The 20,798-nt window shown below is 36.7% G+C and overlaps 1 protein-coding gene across 4 annotated transcripts in view; it reads left to right on the forward strand.

Moving 5' to 3' along the window:
- Window positions 1–299: 299 nt before the first annotated feature.
- acss2 (acyl-CoA synthetase short chain family member 2) overlaps window positions 300–20,798 on the forward strand; it is a 34,341-nt gene continuing 13,842 nt past the window's right edge. For 3 of the 4 annotated variants that reach the window (XM_051662620.1, XM_051662621.1, XM_051662622.1), the window contains exons 1-7: window positions 300–1,099; window positions 4,553–4,748; window positions 9,050–9,141; window positions 9,281–9,384; window positions 16,451–16,523; window positions 17,266–17,341; window positions 17,763–17,871. In XM_051662620.1, coding sequence (XP_051518580.1) covers window positions 973–1,099; window positions 4,553–4,748; window positions 9,050–9,141; window positions 9,281–9,384; window positions 16,451–16,523; window positions 17,266–17,341; window positions 17,763–17,871 — 777 coding nt within the window. In that variant the 5' untranslated portion in view covers window positions 300–972. Of the gene's footprint in view, window positions 1,100–2,160; window positions 2,317–4,552; window positions 4,749–9,049; window positions 9,142–9,280; window positions 9,385–16,450; window positions 16,524–17,265; window positions 17,342–17,762; window positions 17,872–20,798 lie in introns of those variants that run through there. The other variant, XM_051662623.1, reaches the window with a different exon arrangement.

Raw genomic sequence — 20,798 nt, forward strand, 5'->3', positions numbered from 1 at the left:
GTAATCCGCCATAGTACTCATTTTAAAATATTTTTCCTATAATCACAAATGACATTTATTAGTCAATCTTAACCAGCGCTGAGACAAGTAACAGGTCACACGTGACAACATCGCCTTTGCGCTGCTTCAACAGCGGTCTAAAAAATATATATTTAGACCTGAATAATGGCACTAATGAACTTTAATAGCGATTGATTTGAAAATACAGTGACAAGTGTTAAAATAAAATTATTATTATTCAGACCCATCGTTCTTGACCAATCAGAGACAACGTCCGGGCTGCTAAGCCACGCCCATTTCAGGACTATCTGGTTTTTAATGGTACTTGTCATTCCACCCACTTTTTATTTTATATCTACGGTTTTATGGCTGTCCTCCTGCAGGCACACTGAGGATTTGTAATTCACGCGTGGAAGAATGACTATGTCAGATATCATGCTGTATGGACGGCTGTTTTGATTGAATGCAGTTATATTAAATGCTGGGAAAGATTTCCACCCATAACCGACCTTGCACGAGCTAACGCAGGCGAGAAACTGTCTGACAGCTCTCAAGTGCATCTTTTGTGTCTTTTTTTTATTTTTTCTATGTGGGACTTCTTTTAAGTCCAAACTTATTTTGGTATTCCGTCTTCAAATTTGCGATTGCACTATCGCCTGACGAACACTTTGAGCGAATCCAATTTGAACGGTTCTCGGACAGCTCGTCCTTTGCAAACTGAATCTGGATCAGTAAAACACAACAGTACTGTTGTTGGATATAACTCCAAATCTTAGTTTTAGTCTTCATTTTATTTTATGATTATTATTTTTTTTAAATTTCAAACTCAAATGCACACAGCGCCTGTATGGGAGTGAAACTCTCACACACGGAAGTGACTTGCACATCTTAGGCCAGTCATCTCTGCGCGTGTGTGTGTGTTTACTAGGTGAATTTGCATACCTTGTATAAATTGTATTGGTAAATTGAAAAATGATCCCTGATAAAGCACCAGGCGAGGATGTGTTACATGCATCCGGGGACTTGAAGAAAGACGCGCACATCCCCAGCTTTGAGAAATACAAAGAGCTCTACATCAAATCTGTCGAGTCTCCAGAGGGTAAGTTCAGCGATTTGGGGTAGGTTTTAAAGGTGCACACATTATTTATTTATTTTTTCCTCATTAAAAAAATTTTTTTTTCCTCAAAGAAATTAATTGTAATTTTTTCACGAATGAATATACGCGTGAGATGAAGATTCCAGTCACATCAGTAACCTCATAAAAGCTGTTTTATTCTACATGGAGAGGGTCCCCTCATGGGTGCTGCCATGTTAGGATCACATGACCAGCCAAATACTGCTGGCTTATGTGCCCTTCGAGTGAAGTCGGAAATATCATAATTATGAGTCCCGAGCACATGAATGACCAGGCAAAGTCATGGGAATTCTGAGAAACTCAGAATTCTAGTTGCTATCCGAGTTGTGACGTTAGAAGGGGCGTGTCGACATAAGAGATGTTGGAAAGCAATGATTTTGAAATTTTTCAATTTCAGTGCTTCATTGCAATAATATTAATATGTTGTATATGATAGTAAACTAATGACTCACCCTGCACTGTTTGTTTTAAGTAAATTAATTAATTAATTTGTTAGATACCATTCATTAATAAATCACAAAGGTCGTGTATTCACTGGTACAACAGAAAAAATAACTTTTGCCGTCATTCACTATGTATTTACTTAAAGCTGAAGTATGTAACTTTCAATGTTAAAATACTTTATTCTATCCCAGCTTGATATTAGGGCTGGGTATTTATACAGATTTTTCCGATTCAGTTTGATTCCGATTCACAAGCTCTCAATTCGATTTCGGTTCAATATCGATTCAGATGTTTATTTGAGCTATAATGTCCCTTTTGCTTGCATATAAAAGAAATTATCTCCCAGCTAATGCTATTAATTATACAGGGGTCCGTTTAACTAGGTTCATTAGGAAAATATTAATTTACTAATTTTTCATCATTTTGGTCACATTTTTTCATCGTCTTTTTAACAAAAACAACATTTTTGTAAACAGCGCCTTTACATGAGTGCATGTTAACTAGAGAGGACTCGAATGGCTTTATCTCATCTGTGCGATGCATGATTAGAATTAAATGTTTTTTTTATATATATATATATATATATATATATTTTTTTAGTTGTTTTTGAACAACAACATGAGACATTTTTCAATGACAAATGGGTTGCGTGGATCTCGTTTTGGACACTAATTACACGGAACAACTTTTCCTCTCAACTCACTGCTGAACACCACAACTAAACTACACAGTTACTGGTGAGTGAAAACATTTACCACCCAATTGCCAAATATATTCACTTCAGTAGCATAGCGTGAATTTTGGTTGCAAATGCAAGTGATTTCCTTTCATTGTAGTGGAGGGTTGTGCATTGAGTGAGATCGTTCTGGGTATTTAAGAATCGAGATTGTTCAAATGAAGATCGCGATTAATCGAAAAAACAATATTTTTACCCACCCCTACTTGATATGCAGAGACATATAAGTAAGCCATTCATAGCTTAATTTTCTTGAAAACTGTAAGTACTGTGTCTTTTGCACTATAAAAATTCCTGTATTTGTTTTGAGCAATCTGTTTAGACCCGCCCCAACAACATTACTCAACCAATGGAGTTAGTTCGGGGAGGGGCTGTTTATTCGCTCAATGGCAGAAGGGGGCGTATTTAGATTACTGTCTTGAAAACATTGTATTTTTGCTATTCCATTCGGTGGTGCTGGTGTCGCAGATATTACTGTAAAAAGACCTACAGGTTTGGGTATGGAAAAGGAGACGGGGAGCAGTGACATGCTTCAGGTAAAGCTTTTATTCTCTTGCTTTCTGTACAGCAGATACACTCTTTTTCGGGTGTTTCACTCAGTTCAATAATTCACTCTCAAAAATAAACAAGCTTCTTTACAAACACACAATGGCTTCAACACGTAACGTGAACTGTTTGACGATGCTGCACACTTGTTCTCTCTCTGTTTCTTCTGGCATGTTCAGCTGTTTTAAGACGTCTCTCCGCTATCACTGAAATGAGAAACAGCATTAGAAATCATGTCAGCCAGCTTGATGAGTCACACCACTCCCTCTCTCCCACAGACAGACACACGACCACGCCCCTGTTACCTCAGTTACATACTTCAGCTTTAAGTTTGCCGTCTTCTGAGTTTTGTTTTCCACTTGAATGCGTGACATGTAAGGGATAATGTATGTTTAATCCTAAAGGTTTATTTTGCTATAACCACTGGCTGACTGTACATTATGCCACTTATTACATGGCTACTAACCAAATAAATAAGTAAATAGACTTAAAATATTTATTTGTGTTGTAATTATGTGAAAAGAAAGAAATCGCGTAACTGCTGAATTCCACCTCCGGTTTTGCGTCTTAGTTCTGTTGGTGTTTTTATTTATTTATTTTTAAAATAATGACTGACTGACTGACTGCTAATTATCCAGCTAATTACAAGACTATTTGCCAAATAAAAAAATGGACATTAAACATTGATTTGAGTTGAATATATTTTATTGGCTTACTTGTAGAGATCACAGAGTGATAAGAGACATTGGAAAGATGACTCACAATACCCGGATTACCGGTCTGATATGTCTTAATACCTGGATATGCGGTTGTTACGCAGAAATATCAGACCACTAGATGGCGCCATTGACCAATTAGAATAGAGTATTTCAGAGACACGTGTAATATGTCGTAATAATGAAGCCCTGTCTCAGAGCTAGGAACATCCCAGGTGCACTTGAAGGCTGCAATAATCTCAGTAACTGCACTTTTATTGGATAATTTAACTCATGGAGTAAATAAATCATGGCTGACTGAATAGTGAATTTCTACAATGGCAACAGTAACTGAAATCTATTGTGCTGAATGATGTTGCATCCATGCCCCTAGGTGTCAGAGTAAGTCCAAGATGACCATATTGACCAGCAAAACATAAACAAAAAATTAGGCTTCTGAGTGCACCTATAAAATAGTATAGATCTTTCTATGGTGTTTTAAAAAAATGATTTTCATTGGTGGATAGATCTCTCTGGATTTGGGTGTGTCTCAAAACCTAATGTCTTTTGGAGCTCCAAGAATGCACCTTTGATTCCCAGAAAGACTCCTGTGTTTATGGGTCATCATTGCATTCATTTATTGTTGGATCTAGCCAGCAAATGTTGCTTCATTTTGGTTTGCATGCATATTGCATGTAAATAATAGTTTTTTGATTCATACTCTGCTCCCCCCTAATTACTAGAGACACTAGAACTTGAGGATTGGTGGTTCAAAGTCTCTAAAAATAATAGAAACCTTCCTTTTTTGTCTAAACAAATCATGTTAGGCCCCCACCCTAACCCCCAGATATTTATGACCTGTGGATATGCGTTTTGAAACATTGGCCTCTGTCTATACCAATACTGCTCAAAGTTAGTAAAATTTGTGGGTCTGTAGTTATGGATTATCTATGGATTATTACCAATGTATCTGTGTGTTTCTCTCATTGTATCCAGAGTTCTGGGGAGATGTCGCCAAAGACTTTTTCTGGAAGACAAAATACACCGGGAAGTTCCTGGACTACAATTTTGATGTGACCAAGGGTGAGATTTTCGTGAAGTGCATGGAAGGTGCCACAACCAACATCTGCTACAATGTGTTGGACCGCAACGTCCATGAGAGGAAACTGGGGGACAAAGTGGCTTTTTACTGGTTAGTAATTGTGAAGCTTGTGGTTTGGATTTCAGTTTTCAGGGATGTCAAGTATGTGACAATGTGTTACTGTTATGTATTCTAGCTTTGTTGTTCATCTGGCACTTTTCACCAAAGCGAATTGCAGTACACATATTACAGGGACAATCCTCTTGGATCAAACTAATGTTGAGTGATTTGCGTAAGAGCACAATGTTCATGACTCATGGATTGGCCCTTACGTAATTTGAACCTGCAACCTAGTTGCCATTGGCGACAGTCAGGATGTGTGCTTTCATATGTGGTTTCGTCAGATATAATTTTGTGAGTTATTGAATACATCTTTAGAGGGGGCACCACCCGTGTGTCTCGCACTGCTTTTCACCCTTTCTATTGATGATATGAGCTCTCTGGCTGCACGCATCAACAAACACGAATCACCCAACAAGAGCTCGTTTGAGCTCAGGAGCTCAGGTTAGCAGTTTGAATTTGAGTCACTTTCTCAGTGAATCAACGGTCAGTGAGTTCACAACTGGTAGTGCAGACATTCCAAATAGTAGTCCCATGTGTATTTCAGGCTTGTTTATAATTAAAAGTCCCGTGTTATGTACCAAATCTTTTTTTTCCCTGGTTATTATTGATTGGGAATAGAGTAGCATAATAAACTGCAATTTATTTGTAATGTGAGATCCAGCTTTTGATACTTGGAACCATTGAGGGACTCATATACAACTATTAAGCCTTGTTTATACTTTCGCCTGGCTCCGCACCGCGAGCCTCCGCTGACTGCGCACGCACCACCCCAAATGGACCAGGCATTTATACTTGACCCACTCGCCGTTGTACTATTCTTTGAAATGAAAGGGGGTGACTCGGAGTAATCGTCCCCTAAACCAACAGGAATTAGCTGTGAGAAGTAGCAGTTTGATGGATCAAGGTCATATTTGAGGTCTTGAACATGCATGCAGAGAGGACACACATGATGATGTTTGATTTCGGTACACTTCACCAAAACTTACATTACGAAAAAAAGCAAAGAATCATGTAAAACCCAGTAAACCTTGAGATTATTACTAGTCACATTAGAACAAAATATATAAATATGAGAACATATGTATGAAACTAAATTGAACAACAATCGCTTAAAAACATTTTTATTAAACATGGACCTTCACTTTCATTAAATAGGCTTATTTCTGGTATTGTAGGCTCATTTTGTAAATGTAAGCAATTACTTTAGACATAAGCACAAAGTGGGTGCTTCCTGCAAATGTAATTGCTCACATTTAAAAAATCAGCCGATTATGTTCACCCATCAATGTAAATGTCTCTTTATGTATAGAGACAACAGAATGGGGTTAATTACTGTCTATCGCCATCAGTGTAGTGTAGTGACTGTGTATATTTGTGAAGACACTGAATGAAAACATCTTCAGCTTTTGGTTTTATTCCTCTTCCAACAGTATGTACAAAACAAATCTAAGCCAATATTTTTTAAATATTTTGTAAATGAATTCTTATTTTAACTAAACTTTTCATAAAAATATAAATAAAATAAAAAAACATTTAAAAGTACGGATAAAGAGTCTATGCTTTGTTGTCCCTCAAAGCCTCAAAAAGCATCTGATGGAGTTTGAACTTCACATCAGACTTCTTCTTTGGGTCCACTTTCACCAACATGTCAGCCATAACTACAGCAAATCTGTAGTCTTCATTGTCCTGCTGCATGGCACTTTCCCTCTCCTGGTCCAGCTTCTCCAAGCTCCTCAGCAGGGCGTCTTTGGTGTTCCGTTTTTGTTTACGCAATGAGCCTGTAGGAGATGGAGATGGTGACTGGAAGGAATAGTGTGTAATGCCTCTTGGTGACTGTGCATGTGAGTAGGACAACAATGGAGTTGGAGATACTGGATTTGGGATGTTACAGGAAGTGGGGAGATGGGAGGTGGTGATGGCATAAGGAACACTGGCGAGGAGCTGTCGGAGGTCACAGTGTTTGGTGTTGCAGACGATGATGCTCCAGGTGACTGTGTGGCCATGGAGCTGCTCGTCTCTGTACGTTCCTCTCTGTTCATGTTATCTACCTCCTTAAAAAAATTAAAGCATATGTGAACACAGAAACTTATATCATAAACAAGAATGCAAAATCTACCAATTAGTCTCCAGTTTTCTACTTTTTCAGCAAAACTTTAAAAAGCATGGGTACACAATTGGTTTTACCCATAAAACACCAACCAAATGAATTTATTTAAATCTAACTCAGAACAAATTGTTCATTGATCATTCATTGTGCTTAAAAAGCTTTAGAAAAAAGAATAAGACAAGAGTGTTGTCTCTGGTTCATCTTGTCTCCTTTTTTTGAACACTGCACACAGGTCACAAACAAACAAAGTAATGGTCAGAAAATTATAATGAATACATATACATTGAATACATATATACATACATTTATACAACAGTAGTAATCAGTACTATATATCTACTCCATGTTCCAAACAGCAACCCACCAGGAAGGTCAGACTATATTCTGGCTAACTGAAATGTTATTAAACCAAAATGTTTTTTTGCTTACCTGAACTTCCATATTCAATTCTGATTCCCGGTGCTTTACAAACTGGCACAGCCATCCAAGTTCATTTAAAATTGGTGAAATGGTCTTGTATCCACCTGGGTCACTGCTTCTTCCATGGACTTTTTTTCTTGGTTTTGACAAACTTGTCACTCATATTTTTCCATACTTTTCGGCAAATCGCTTCTTCTCTCCCTACCGTGGCTACAATTTCTTTCCAGGGATTCTGTGCCATCTGGCTGTCTCTATGGTCCCGCATGGATGGATCATAGAGATGCCTATACAGACGTACCTGTTCGGCCAGAGACGCCTCGAAGTCATTCATTTTCGGATACGGAGTTGCGCACACAGGCAAAAAAATGCCATGTGCACCGCCACACGAAATAAGGTCTAGCGCACTCGAAGCGCACGACCACTCACTCCGCGATGACATCATTTTGAGTATAAACCAGGCTTTACACAAGGTGCAAACATTCACTGATGCTCAAGAAGGCAACACACTACTATATGCATATAATACTTTATGTAAATACCTGTTCTGATTTAGATTCTGAAGGGCAGTACTAAATAAAGAAAAATATATTTTATCTCTTATATAAATTCTGAAAGGGGTGTGAAAACTTATCAGACAATAGGGGAATGCAAATTTGTGCACTCTACACAGTATATACACCTGATTAATGAGCTATCAGCTGTCTTTTCTTTGGCTTTCTATCTAGCAATTCTGTGATGTTGCAACTAAGACAGCCATTTGGCTCCTAAATGTTTCAGTTAAGGAGCCAATGGCTCCTTAGTAATTTTTTTAGTCTGGAGCCCTGATCTGCATTCCTGTGTCTCACTTTATAAGGCTGGATTCTGTCCATGCAGTTCAAAATCATTTAGATGGGTCTTTTTTTGCCGTGGTCGTTCAATAGCATTCAGATAAAACAAAAATAACCTCTGCGCTTTTCATGCAACAAATCTTTCTTGGGGCAGTTGCGAGTATTTCGCAATGCCAGTTTAGCAATTTAGAAGTTTTGAATCACTTCATTTTACATTTCAACACAAGTGTGAGCTATTACAGATAATACTTTCTTCTTGAAATGCTCAAGTATGAACCTTTTCTGCACTTTTTGCCAGACTTTTCCTTTCAGAATGCTGCTCTATTTTAAGAATGTCTAAAACCCAACACTGTCAGCCGAGACCCGAAGTCAAGGAAAATTCTAAGTTACAGTTTAACCTGTAGAGGACATTTTAGGGCAACTCTCATGCCAAACAATGCTGTCAGAGGTTTGAGAGAAATTTTAGATTTGAATGTGCAGATTTGGAAGAAGATGCAAGGAACAGGTTTTGTCATTCCTCTCTGTAGCTCAATTTTGTCATGTATTGTGTTCACTGCAAACAATTCCAATACTTATATTGATTTAAGGACTTATTTTGAAATTATTTTCATTGAAGGAAAAGCAAAATAACTTGCCATGTGTGTAATATGTCAGTAACTCTATATTAACTTGCTGTTTATGGAACTGAATAACATCATTACACTCACAATCGTGTTGTTGTTATGAATGTCAGCACAGGTGTGTTTACCTGCATTCCTATGAACGAATCACAGCCATGCTGATATTCAGTACAAAACAATCTTGCTCATGTGATATTGCTTAATCACACTGTGATTTCATGAAACATCATAAGAAAAGCAGATTTGTTTGCTCTTCCACTTGCTAATGAACTAATAGAGCAATGATGTGTGATTGGTGGCCACTGATTTTGTCAGGGAGGGGAATGAACCTGGAGATGAGAAGACCGTGACCTTCAGAGAACTGCTCCAGCAAGTCTGCAAGTTTGCCAATGTCCTCAAGTCACAAGGTAAAAAACAATGACAAGGAAAAATGCTGTTTAACTGGATTTGGATGATAGTGACCAGCAGCTGGTTAAAGATTTGACCCTGATGTTGAAGATTAAAGAAAATCTCTCCCCCTCTTTTTCTCTCCCTCTGTCTGTGTAGGTGTAAAAAAAGGTGATTGTGTATCTATTTACATGCCCATGGTGGTGGAGCTGGTGGTGGCCATGTTGGCCTGTGCTCGGATTGGAGCGGTCCACTCTATTGTGGTTAGTCCTGCATTTACTTTGTCATCCTTCCCCTTCACTTTAAAAAGAATCTGCACAATTGACTTTGTTCAGACAAACAGCAAAAATTTTCGCCGTATCCGACTTAGACCCGTTAAGTTGTTTGTAGTCTGAACAGCAATTAAAAACACTTGTGGTTTGAAATCTTTGGAAAATGTGTTTTAATCAGTACGTTTTCATGGGCAGTTATAATCGAGCTACAGCGTGGTCTTCATCTGTCTGTCCAAGTATATGTGACAACACATAATCGGATCTGAAAAAAGGACGATAAATTTACTGTTACCGCTGTCTTTTCTAGCATGTGCACATCGCCGAGTCTAATTGCAGTCAATTAATGTGTACCGGGGTCAATTAATGGGGGCTTGGGGCTATTTTGTAGGCTATAGCCCTATTCAGATGGGATTAGTTTTCTAAATGACGTTTGAGTTACAATTAGTTTAGAGATTGAAGATGGGACTAAAGATCTCCGTGTTTATTACAGAGGTGGAAGTGTCTGTTTAATAGATACGGGTGTTACAGAAGTTTGAAAACATAATTTAGTTGATAAAATGAATGTATCTTTTCAACTTTATCAGTTTAAATTTAAAATTACTTATAATTTTAAAAAATTTAAATAATGACCTTTTTTAATTTGATTTAATTGTATTTTTTTAATTGCGCATTATAAATTACTTATTTTAAAAAGCCTGTTAAAAAAATTTGGCATGAGTTTATAGAAGTGGCTGCTTCTAATAAACCCAATGAAATAAACTCGCAAAGTAAGTCTGTGAAACACAAATTTCCCTAACCTCCTCAGGGAAAACTAGTCCCGTCCGAATAGGGCTTATGTCAACTTAATAGCCAAAAGTTTTGGAAACACATGAATGAGAAAATAAAGTTAGCCCGGAATGTGTTTCAGTCATAATGCACATTATGCAATGTGTAGAGATCAGGCAATATGTAATTATCGAAGCATGCCTGTTGACATTGTAACTAGTGGTCGACCAATATATCGCAGAGGCCGATAAATCGGCTGTTATTCTGAATTTTGTAATTATCGGCTTTGGGCGATTTTTGTCTTAGGGCTGCAATGGCGCTGAGAATCACCTGCTTGCATGTTAAGCATCTGAGACATGTCAATGACCAATCACAGTTTTTTTTTTACATGGCATAGTGTTACTACAATAATAGACTGGTAGAAACAGTCCACATATCAGAACCATCATAGACATGCAGGAGATCATAAAGTAAAAGTGCTCTCGTGTTTCACTCTCCCTCTCTCTCCTCAACAGTTCCCTGTAATTTTTAACTGTCTTGTCTAATGATAAAAAGGCAAATATCAATAAAACTAATATACTATACTGTCTGCAAATATGTTGATATCTTGTTTTAACAGATGTAATAAACAAACCTCACAAAACTTTAGGAAATCCAGTATCCTGTGAAGCGCTCGTACAGTATTTCTTCCTCTAAAGCACGTTTTCTGTCAGCCTTCCCCCAGAATTTCCCTGTAACTTAACTTTCTTGTCTAATGATAAAAAGGCACATGGCATACTTCTATCATGTACCATCTGCAAATATACAGATATATTGTGTAAATGGATGTAATTCACGAACCTCACGAAAATCCAGCGTTTTCTTCCCATCAAGCTCTCATCTAATATCTTCCTCTGAAGCACATGTTCTATCAGCCAGAATCAAAACTTAAGGATCAGGATCAAAAGTTCCTCTAATTCACAAATCATGATGGTCACTCCATGACAATCCAAGCAGGTGATTCAGCTCATTTAAACTGCTAGGAGATTGCTGCTCGCACTGGATCCACAAGAGCGCACGAGTGCAGCCTTAAAGTAAAAGCACTTCATGTGTGCTATGAGTAAATGTCATATTCAATATGCACTGTATGAACAATGGGTTTGATTCGGTCTTTTGTGAGGAAAAAGTGATTACTAATGTGCACATGCTGTCATGGTTGCTGGCAGTGTTGGATTCGAGTCCACCTTAGTCGAGTCCGAGTCAAGTCCAAGTCTTTAAACAATCGAGTCAAACTTCAGAGTCGTTTCAGAATGAAAGCATATGCTTTAGGTGTATGAAGACAAAACTGTCCTTCAACACACTTCTTGTTGTGTTTTGTTTTGCTTTTTCCCCTCCACTCAAACATAGACTAAAGAAAGTGAAAGCTGTGTACAACCAGGGTTATTATTGTTTTGAATGTTAATTTATTTTTTATTTTTACTTTATTTTCAATTTGTCCTTTTAAAGTTTAGTTTTATCTAAAATGATCCCTATATAAAGAAATAAGTCTATACAGAGGTTTCTTTCTGAGTCTCTGTCTACCAACTGGTTTGGGAAAATACATACAAATGAGTCAACACAGTAGTAATTATCACTCGTCGAGAAGTTATTTCTCACAATTTGACTGCAAGTGTTACATCCAAAAACACTGGAAAAGCCCACTGCTAATGTTAGGGCCATTTAATGCGGACATGACAGTAATGTCTAATTAATTCGTGGAACACGGCACAATGCGAGGCAGTTCTGCTCGCTGCTCGTGCACCTTAAACCCTGATGCGTCCGTGTGCGTCTCGCAATAGCTGCTGTCAAAGATAAAAAAATATTTTATATTTGCTTGAGCGGCAGCCGCGTTGGTATCATTACGAAATCTTTAAATATCAACCAAAGTAAATTTCACAGAGCTCTTTTACAACTAATTTATATTAACTGGATTTTTATATTCTAGGAACTATTAACAGGCCAGAATTTTGCGATCTTAAAGAACGTGATGGATTATAGCGTGGTAGAAGGTCACTTAAGTACTGCGGAGCTAGACCAAGCTTTGTATGTAGTTAGCAGAATTTAAAAATTAATATGAAATTTAACAGGTAGCCAATGTAACGACAACAAAATGGGGCTAATATGATCATATTTCTGTTCGGCACTCTGGCAGCTGCATTTTGAACCAATTGAAGTTTATTTATTGAACTTGCAGTACATCCTCCCGGTAATGCATTACAATAATCTAGTCTTGAGGACATGAATGCATTAATTTGTTTTTCGGCATCAGCAGCAGAAAGCATGTGTCGTAACTTAACAATATTTAGCAATAAGAGGTGGAAGAATGCTGTTATTACAAACATATCAAATATAACGCCTAAGTTCTTCACTGTAGAAGATGATGTAACAGTACATCCATCAAGAGTCAAATTATATTTAAGCAGCTTATTTTGGTCCAATAATTAGTACCTCTGTTTTGTCGGAATTGAGTAAATATAGTGCTATATAAGATTGTATTTTTTATTTTTTAGCAATTTTATGTTTGTTATATTAAATTGTGTGATAAATTGGCATTGTGTCAGCCTATCGGTCACACTGCTCTCTGGATATCGGCATCGGCCATTAAGAAACCCATATCGTTTGACCACTAATTATAACTGAAATTTCATTATTCAAATTTCATTAATTGATTAAATTGAAATTTTTTGACAGGGTCAGGGAGTAACATAATACATGTAACGGGATAATGTATTGAAAATACAAAATATAAGTAACTGTATTCCACTACAGTTCAATTTAAATCATTGGTATTTAGAATACAGTAAGTTTGTTTGAAAGTTAGAAATTTGTTTGTTATTTCTAGCCATTTTACATGCACCTGTTACCAAGCATGATCATATTTTTTTATCAAGTAAATTCACGGTAGATTTTTGCCTAGTAAGACCTTTGATATTAGAGCAAAAATCGTATTCTTGATGATCAGTTTTGCATTGTTTTTCTGTAAAAAAAATATCTAAAAATCCTTGAAACAAGATCAATGTTCTTTGTCTTGTTTTAGAAGCAACACTGCATAAGATGTTTAGGCTTTTTTTTTTTTTTTTAGAGAATGTATGTTTATTTGGTCTTGCTGTACTGGCAGATTTTTTTTTATAGTCAAAACAAGTGAAAAAAATCTACCAGTGCTGAAGAATAATCCAAAGTATTTAGATTTATGTCAGGGCTCCAGACTGCGACTAAAATGGTCGCAAATGCGACCAAAAACAATTGATTGCGACAATAATTTAAAATGTAGTCGCCATTGGCGACAGTCGGGTTGTGTGCGTTCATATGCGGTTTCGTCAGATATCATCTTGAGAGTTATTGAATATATTTTTAGAGTGCACACCAGTGTGCCTCGCACCACTTTTCACCCTTTCTGTTTCTGACGAGCTCGCTGTACCAAACGCAACAAAAAGCCCAGCGTGAGAGTCAAACAAATGACTCTTTTTTAACCGGGTCTTTTTCATGAATCACCTGAAAAGAACTGAGGGTTTGAACTCAGGAGCTCAGGTTAACAGTTTGAATCAGATTCACTTTCTCAGCGAAGTCAGTGAACTCACAACTGGGAGTGCACACATTTCAAAATAAAAGTCTCATGTGTATTTCAGGCTTCTTTATAATTAAAAGTCACGTATTATATACCATTTTTTTTTTTTTTTTTTTCCTTCTTCTGGTAATTCTTGATTGGGATTGGAGTAGCACAATAAACTGCATTTGGTATTTCATTCAATTTGCACTCTTGTAATCTCTGTGTCTGGGCCATCTAGTCACAGTAAAGAAAGACTAAGGCAATACTGTAAAACAAAAACAAAACAAAATGTACATATATATGAGATCAAGCTTTTGACACTTAGGACAATTGAGGGACTTGTACATAACTATTATACAAGGTGCAAACATTAATTGATGCTCAAGAAGACAACACACTACTATATGTATTATATAGTATTATGTATGTGTGTGTGTGTGTGTGTGTGTATATATATATACACACATACGTGTGTGTGTGTGTGTACTATACACATACTTTCTGTAAATATCTGTAATGTAGATTCTGGAGAGCAGTACTAAATAAAAAAATATTTTATCTCTTGTATAAATTATGAAAGGGGTGTGAACATTTACAAGACAAAAGGGGATGCAAACTTATATTCTCAAATATATATACTGTTTTTTTTTAACTTTTCTTCGGCTTTCTGTCTTGTTTCTTTTATTCTTTTTTTCCCCAATTTGGCATGCCCAATTACCAATGCACGTCCTCGTGGTAGCATAGTGACTCACCTCAATCCGGATGGCGGAGGACGAATCTCAGTTGCCGCGCATCTTACCACGTGGCTTGTTGAGCGCGTTACCGTGGAGACCTAGCGCGTGTGGAGGCTCGCACTATTCTCCGTGGCATCCATGCACAACTCGCCACATGCCCCACAGAGAGCGAGAACCACATTATAGCGACCACGAGGAGGTTAACTCAACGTGACTTTACCCACCCTAGCAACTGGGCCGATTGGTTGCTTAGGAAGCCTGACTGACCTGAATTCGAACTTGCGACTCCAGGTGTGGTAGTCAGCGTCTTTACTTGTTGAGCTACCCAGGCCCCCTTTCTATCTTGTTTCTGAACAGCAATCTAAATTGAGCAATTATATAGTTTGGTGACAAAAAACAGCCATTTTTTTTGTCTGGAGCCCTGTATGTTACTGACCTTGAGTAATCTAACGGAATACGTTACAAATTACATTTTACAGCATGTATTCTGTAATCTGTGGCATTTTAAAATAACCTTCCCAACCCTGTGTTGTGACATAAAAGGATGACACAGAGTCATGTTATAAGGTTAGAAAAAAATTGCCTGTACAAAGGAAAAACTTGCCCATGGAAATAAATTCCAGGCCCTAATTGAAATATTTATTTTTGACCCTGACGTGTACACATGCTGGACAAAGTCAAGCTACAATAGCGTTGTTTAGGTCTGTTAGTCCAGCTTAGCAAAATTGGGCTAGTCAGACTAAAGCGTTTACATGAAAACTTTAAAAACATGAATTATTATTTTAGTCTAACTGAATTCAGATTTTTAAATTGCATGTTAATGTACTAAATGAGTGTTTACATGTACAAAAAATGCAGATAACTATAAAAAAAAAAATTTTTTTTAAAAACCCAGCAAAGCTTTGAATTATATATAGAATTATATATTTGAATTACAATAGCTTTTGAACATTTTAAAACGTTTAAATATTTTAAATCTAACCCTCTTTACCTCGGATCATATTTGCTGAGCTTCTTCAGAAAATGTAAATTGCATTATGACACTAAAATTAAGATGACAGTCAAGTTCAGTTGGTTGTTAAGTTGCTGGACAAATATGCAGGACATAATGCAGTTGAGATGGCAATGCTTTAGATTAGATGATTGTTCAAAATAGCCTATTGAAAATCTGGAATGTATCATATGTAAACCCTGATATTACACCGCATCAATTTTTCTTTAATAGCTGTGCACACAGCATATACACATCGATGGATGGTCCTTATACTAAGACTGAAAGTTCCCCCACTACTTAGTGTAGGTTGCCAGCTTGAACAGGGCCATGACGATTCGCTATCAGGTCGGAACCGATGGCAACTTGCAATAGGCGCAACATTAGGACCAATATTACAGTCCTATCAGAAGGGCAACTGCTCCATTTTGATTGCAATTCCTCATCTTCTGATTGCATTTATTTGTGAATTAAAATGGCTAATTTCAATGAATTGTCTCAATACTCTACCCATTTTACCAAAACTTCGGAGGAAACAAAATTAGGGACATCTGGCAGGCGAATTAGTGATAAACACACATTTCTGAATGGAAACGGCTTCAGGGCAGATTTCTTTTGTGCTAATCAAAACTTATGCGACAAAGTGTTTTTTTAAGCATGACGTCATCACGCACACCATTTTTATCGATAAAAGGCCATTTGAATGGAAACAGGCAGAAGACGGCAAATTTCCCAAACCTTTTTTTTTTTTACGCATTTTTATTTTGTCGATAACAAAATAGCGTGAAAAGTGGATGGAAACTAGGCTATTGATGACCTTTACCTGATAAAAGAAGTTTAAGGTGTTCACATGACCTTACATGTTGTCATGTTACAGGAGACAGTGAGGATACAAGGGGACGGTAACATCATCCATATACATTACTAAACAACGAATGATGAATGACTGAACGAGAGAACTTAACCTAACTATTTATTCACATTTGTGTGTTCAACCCCCAGTTTGCCGGTTTTTCTGCTGAGTCGCTGTGTGAAAGGATCATGGACTCGCAGTGCTGTCTGCTTATTACAGCCGGTAAGAAAAGCATGCCAAACAAATCAGACGTAATTCACTCACAGCTTAGAGCAGCTAATCCCAAAGTTAATCAGCTAAATTTCCATCTACTCCAGAAGAGCACTGCAGTTTCACATTGTGTGAACAAGTCTCTGTATTAGAAATGACGTTAATCGTATTAGAATCAAAAGCTATTTGGCCTATACTGCGGTTATGAGTAGAGAGAGGGAACTCCATGCTGAGGTTTGATCAGGAATATGTCCAGGGGAAGAAAACAATATGTAGGTGTAAATGTGACCTGGATGAATCTAATAGAACTGCTTTTAAAGCCTGTAAGATTAACTGCTATGTTACATTAAACTGTAGGTTTCTTTGAGAAAGTACAAGATAAGTTGTAGTTAACATACTGTATAAGCCAACCCCAAATAAAGTAAAAATATCTAAATTGATTAGCCTTCCAGACAAATATCAGGATATTTACATTTCTGGCTTTTGAGATGCTGATTGAAATGGTTAGTCTGATATTAGGCATGTATTGGAATGTATTAATGTTAATACAAACTTCATGAGCTTATTAAGTACATCAGTGTGGACTACAACCCCAAAATACACTAATCAGTATTTCAGCCATGATAAGCCAAATATCAAGTTAACCTCTTTCATTTTTTTTCTGATTCTCAATTAATATTATATTTTCAGTAAATGGCATTAAAATAAAAGTTTTTAATTGTCTCTCTCTCTCTCTCTCCCTCCCCCTTCCCAGATGGCTTTTACCGCGGTGATAAGCTGATCAATCTGAAGCTAATAGCTGACGAGGCACTACAGAAATGCAGGGACAAGTATGATAAACACATTAAGCATCATGTATAATACACAGATACATAAGCCCAAAATAGTTCTACTTCACTTCACTGTGTATCTGAATTAACAAACATCACACCTTGTTCTTCTGCTCACTGTGTTGTTTTCTTCTGTTAATTCAAAATAATGCAAATACCTTCAATAAATCTCTCAAGAATACTCCCTATGGGAAAGGATAGATTTTCAGTTGTATTTGTAGATAAATAAATTGTCAAGCAAATTGCGTTACTTAGTTTAAAAACGTTTTCAATATTATGGTGTGAACTCAAAAAGTAATGTTACTTTGCCTGCTACTTTCCAAAAAGTAATTGTAAAACACTATCTTCAACACTGATCAGCACGCAGATTGTATTAATATGTCAAAGCCATGCTGATTTTAACTTCATTTCACCCTGTCAGGTCTTTCTCAATGGAGAAATGTATAATGCTTAAACACCTCACAAAGGATGAGGCCACAACGCCTGGGTCCCTGTCACCTCCATTGAAGCGTGCCTGCCCCGACCTGCAGGTGAAACTCAGCATCTGCACTACAGCCTTATAGCTAACTGCTCCTATTAAACAGGCTTCAAAGTCTTAAGGGCCATGACTATATGTTTTCTCACTCATCTCTCCATTCCAGTACAGGTATATATATATCCATGTTGGCTAATGGCCAATATAATGCAGGTACATAATACAATTTAATGACAGCAAATGCTGAAATTAAAGGGATAGTTCACCCAAACATGAAAATTCTCTCATCATTTACTCACCTTCATTCCATTTGAGATGTGTATGACTTCTGCTGAACACAAACAAATATTTTTAGAAGAATATCTCAGCTCTGTAGGTCCATACAATGCAAGTGAATGGTGACCAAAACTTCAAAGCTCCAAAAAGCACACAAACATAGCATAAAAGTAATCTATAAGACTCCAGTGGATAAATCCATATCTTCAGAAGAGATCTGATCAGTGTGGGTGAGAAACAGATCAATATTTAAGTCCTTTTTTACTGTAAAAATGTTCCTCCGTGTCCAGTAGGTGGCAAAATGCATGAAGAATGTGAATCACCAAAAACAAAGAAGAATGTGAAAGTGGACATTTGTAGTAAAAAAAAAAAAAAAATGACTTAAATATTGATCTGTTTCTTACCTTATCACTTCTGAAGATATGGATTTAACCACTGGAGTCTTATGGATTGCTTTTATGCTGCCTTGATATGCTTTTTGTACCTTCAAAGTTCTGGTCATCATTCACTTGCATTGTATGGAACAACAGAGCTGAGATATTCTTCTAAAAATCTTTGTTTGTGTTCAGCAGAAGAAAGAAAGTCATACACATCTGGGATGGCATGAGGGTGAGTAAATGATTAGAGATGTTCATTTTTGGGTGAACTACCCCTTTAAATGGACATTTACTATACTCAAAAAGCACAAAACAAACATTACTATTCATTGATAAGCCCAATGAGCTGATCGCTATGACAGAGGTTAAAAATAAGCCAAGCAGTGTGTGCATGAAAATAAGTGCATGGGGCCTCATTCATGAAACACGAGCAGAACAAATTTTTGTGTAAATGTTTGTGTAAAGCCGGTCTGATGTAAATATTCGGATTCATGAAAGTTTTTGTATTTTCAAAACATTAGTTGGTACGAACAAAATTTACACCTGCTCCCAAACATGTGTAAATCGTACGTAAGACATCCGGACGTGTTGTATTCTTTCAGACAAACTGCCATGACTACATTTTTGATATGTCAAATTAAATAAGTAATGAAAAAAATTACATGTGAAATTAACCTTAAAAAATAACATGAATAATAAAAAAGTGTTTTTATTTAGAAATGTTTCTTTGCTGCTTGCATTTATTTTTTTCAAAGTATAGTTTTTTTTACCCAAAAGTTCTTAGTTCTTGACATAGGTTTGTGTTTGATTTTCTTGAGGAAAAAAAATAATTCCCTCTAATGTGACTGGCTAGACATTTTTTGTTTTTTTCATTTGATATAAGCTCTTATTTAGATTTCATAATTTAGTATATGCATCGGTAAATCGCGTTCAGTTGACGTATGGTCAGTGGTAATACCATAAATGAACACATTGCGGGCAGGTGCGTAAACAATACAACGGGGAAAAAAGAAAAAACGTGCACTCTGCCGTATACCTTTTTAAATCTGCAATATCTTAAAGCGTTTCTGTCAAAGACCATCTTCAGGCATTCTATCGATTTCTTTGAAAATTGTTCCTGTTGCAAGGGAAGTATATCACTTTACACAGTCTTGGATTTACTTGAAGTTTCTTCAATGAAACGTTGCGCTCAACTGAACCAGAGAAGGTGGTAAGGTTTTTACACTAAAGCTTCATGCCACCTTTTTTTTATTGACTTCTTGGACTGTTTAATTCACAAAATAACATCTGAAGACAGCAAATATGCCAGGAAGTTCCTCACTTTCTTTTTAGATGCGAGTGTTTGCTAAATCATTGTTTTACAATTTGAATGCACTCCATTAAATATTTTTATTACTGTTCGCATAGATGTTAAAAGCTTCCTATTGTCATTTACTAGCGAGTCTGAAGCCTTCCTTGTATGGCATTTTCATGGGCGTGGATTATGATAATTGTGAATGAACGTGCACGCGCGCTCTATTTACGAATATCTGGAATTCAGTAACATGCACAAGTTGTACTAACAAATCTGGGGAATACGAAGCGTTCGTGAATCCGGCAGAATGTTTTCGGGAAGCTCTATTTTACGTGGAAATTACCCCCAGTTCTTTCGTATATTTACGAAATTTCATGAATGAGGCCTATTAATAATAACCATACCTAAATCAATGGAGAGCTGTCCAAGTAAGTGGGAAAGCAGATTTGGATGAAAATTTACAGCAATAGCCCTTTTTATTAAGTCTTTTTTGTGATTCCTGTAATATTAAAGGGATAGTTTCCCCCGTAATGTGTAGTAAATACTGTCATCATTTACTCGCCCTCAAGTCATTCCAAACCGATTTGACTTTCTTTTGTGGAGCACAAATGTATATTTTTTTAAGAATATCCATTTCACTGTTGTCCGTAAAACTCAGAGTCCATAAAATTTACTACTTTATGGTGCCATTTTGTTCTTTTTGGAGTTTGAGCCACTGGCCACTCTATGCTTTTGGTGTTTGGCAAAGAGCAGCATGAACATTCTTCAAAATTTCTCTGTTTGTGTTCCATGGAAGAAGGAAAGTCATACAGGTTTAGAATGACATGATGGATGAGTAAATTATGCCAATTTTCTTCTTCTTTTTTTTTTATCCTTTTAACTCCTGTCCTGCACATCTCTTTGGTGTTTTGAGTCTTCCTTCCTGTGTTTTACAGATACAGTATCTCTTGTTTATTTAACACAGTTTATTTTATTACTGTTGTAAATCCATAATATCTGATGTGAGCTATTGTGCTGAAGACCTTTGAAACATTT

Source organism: Myxocyprinus asiaticus, chromosome 29 (assembly GCF_019703515.2).
Source record: "Myxocyprinus asiaticus isolate MX2 ecotype Aquarium Trade chromosome 29, UBuf_Myxa_2, whole genome shotgun sequence".
Lineage (NCBI taxonomy): Eukaryota > Metazoa > Chordata > Actinopteri > Cypriniformes > Catostomidae > Myxocyprinus > Myxocyprinus asiaticus.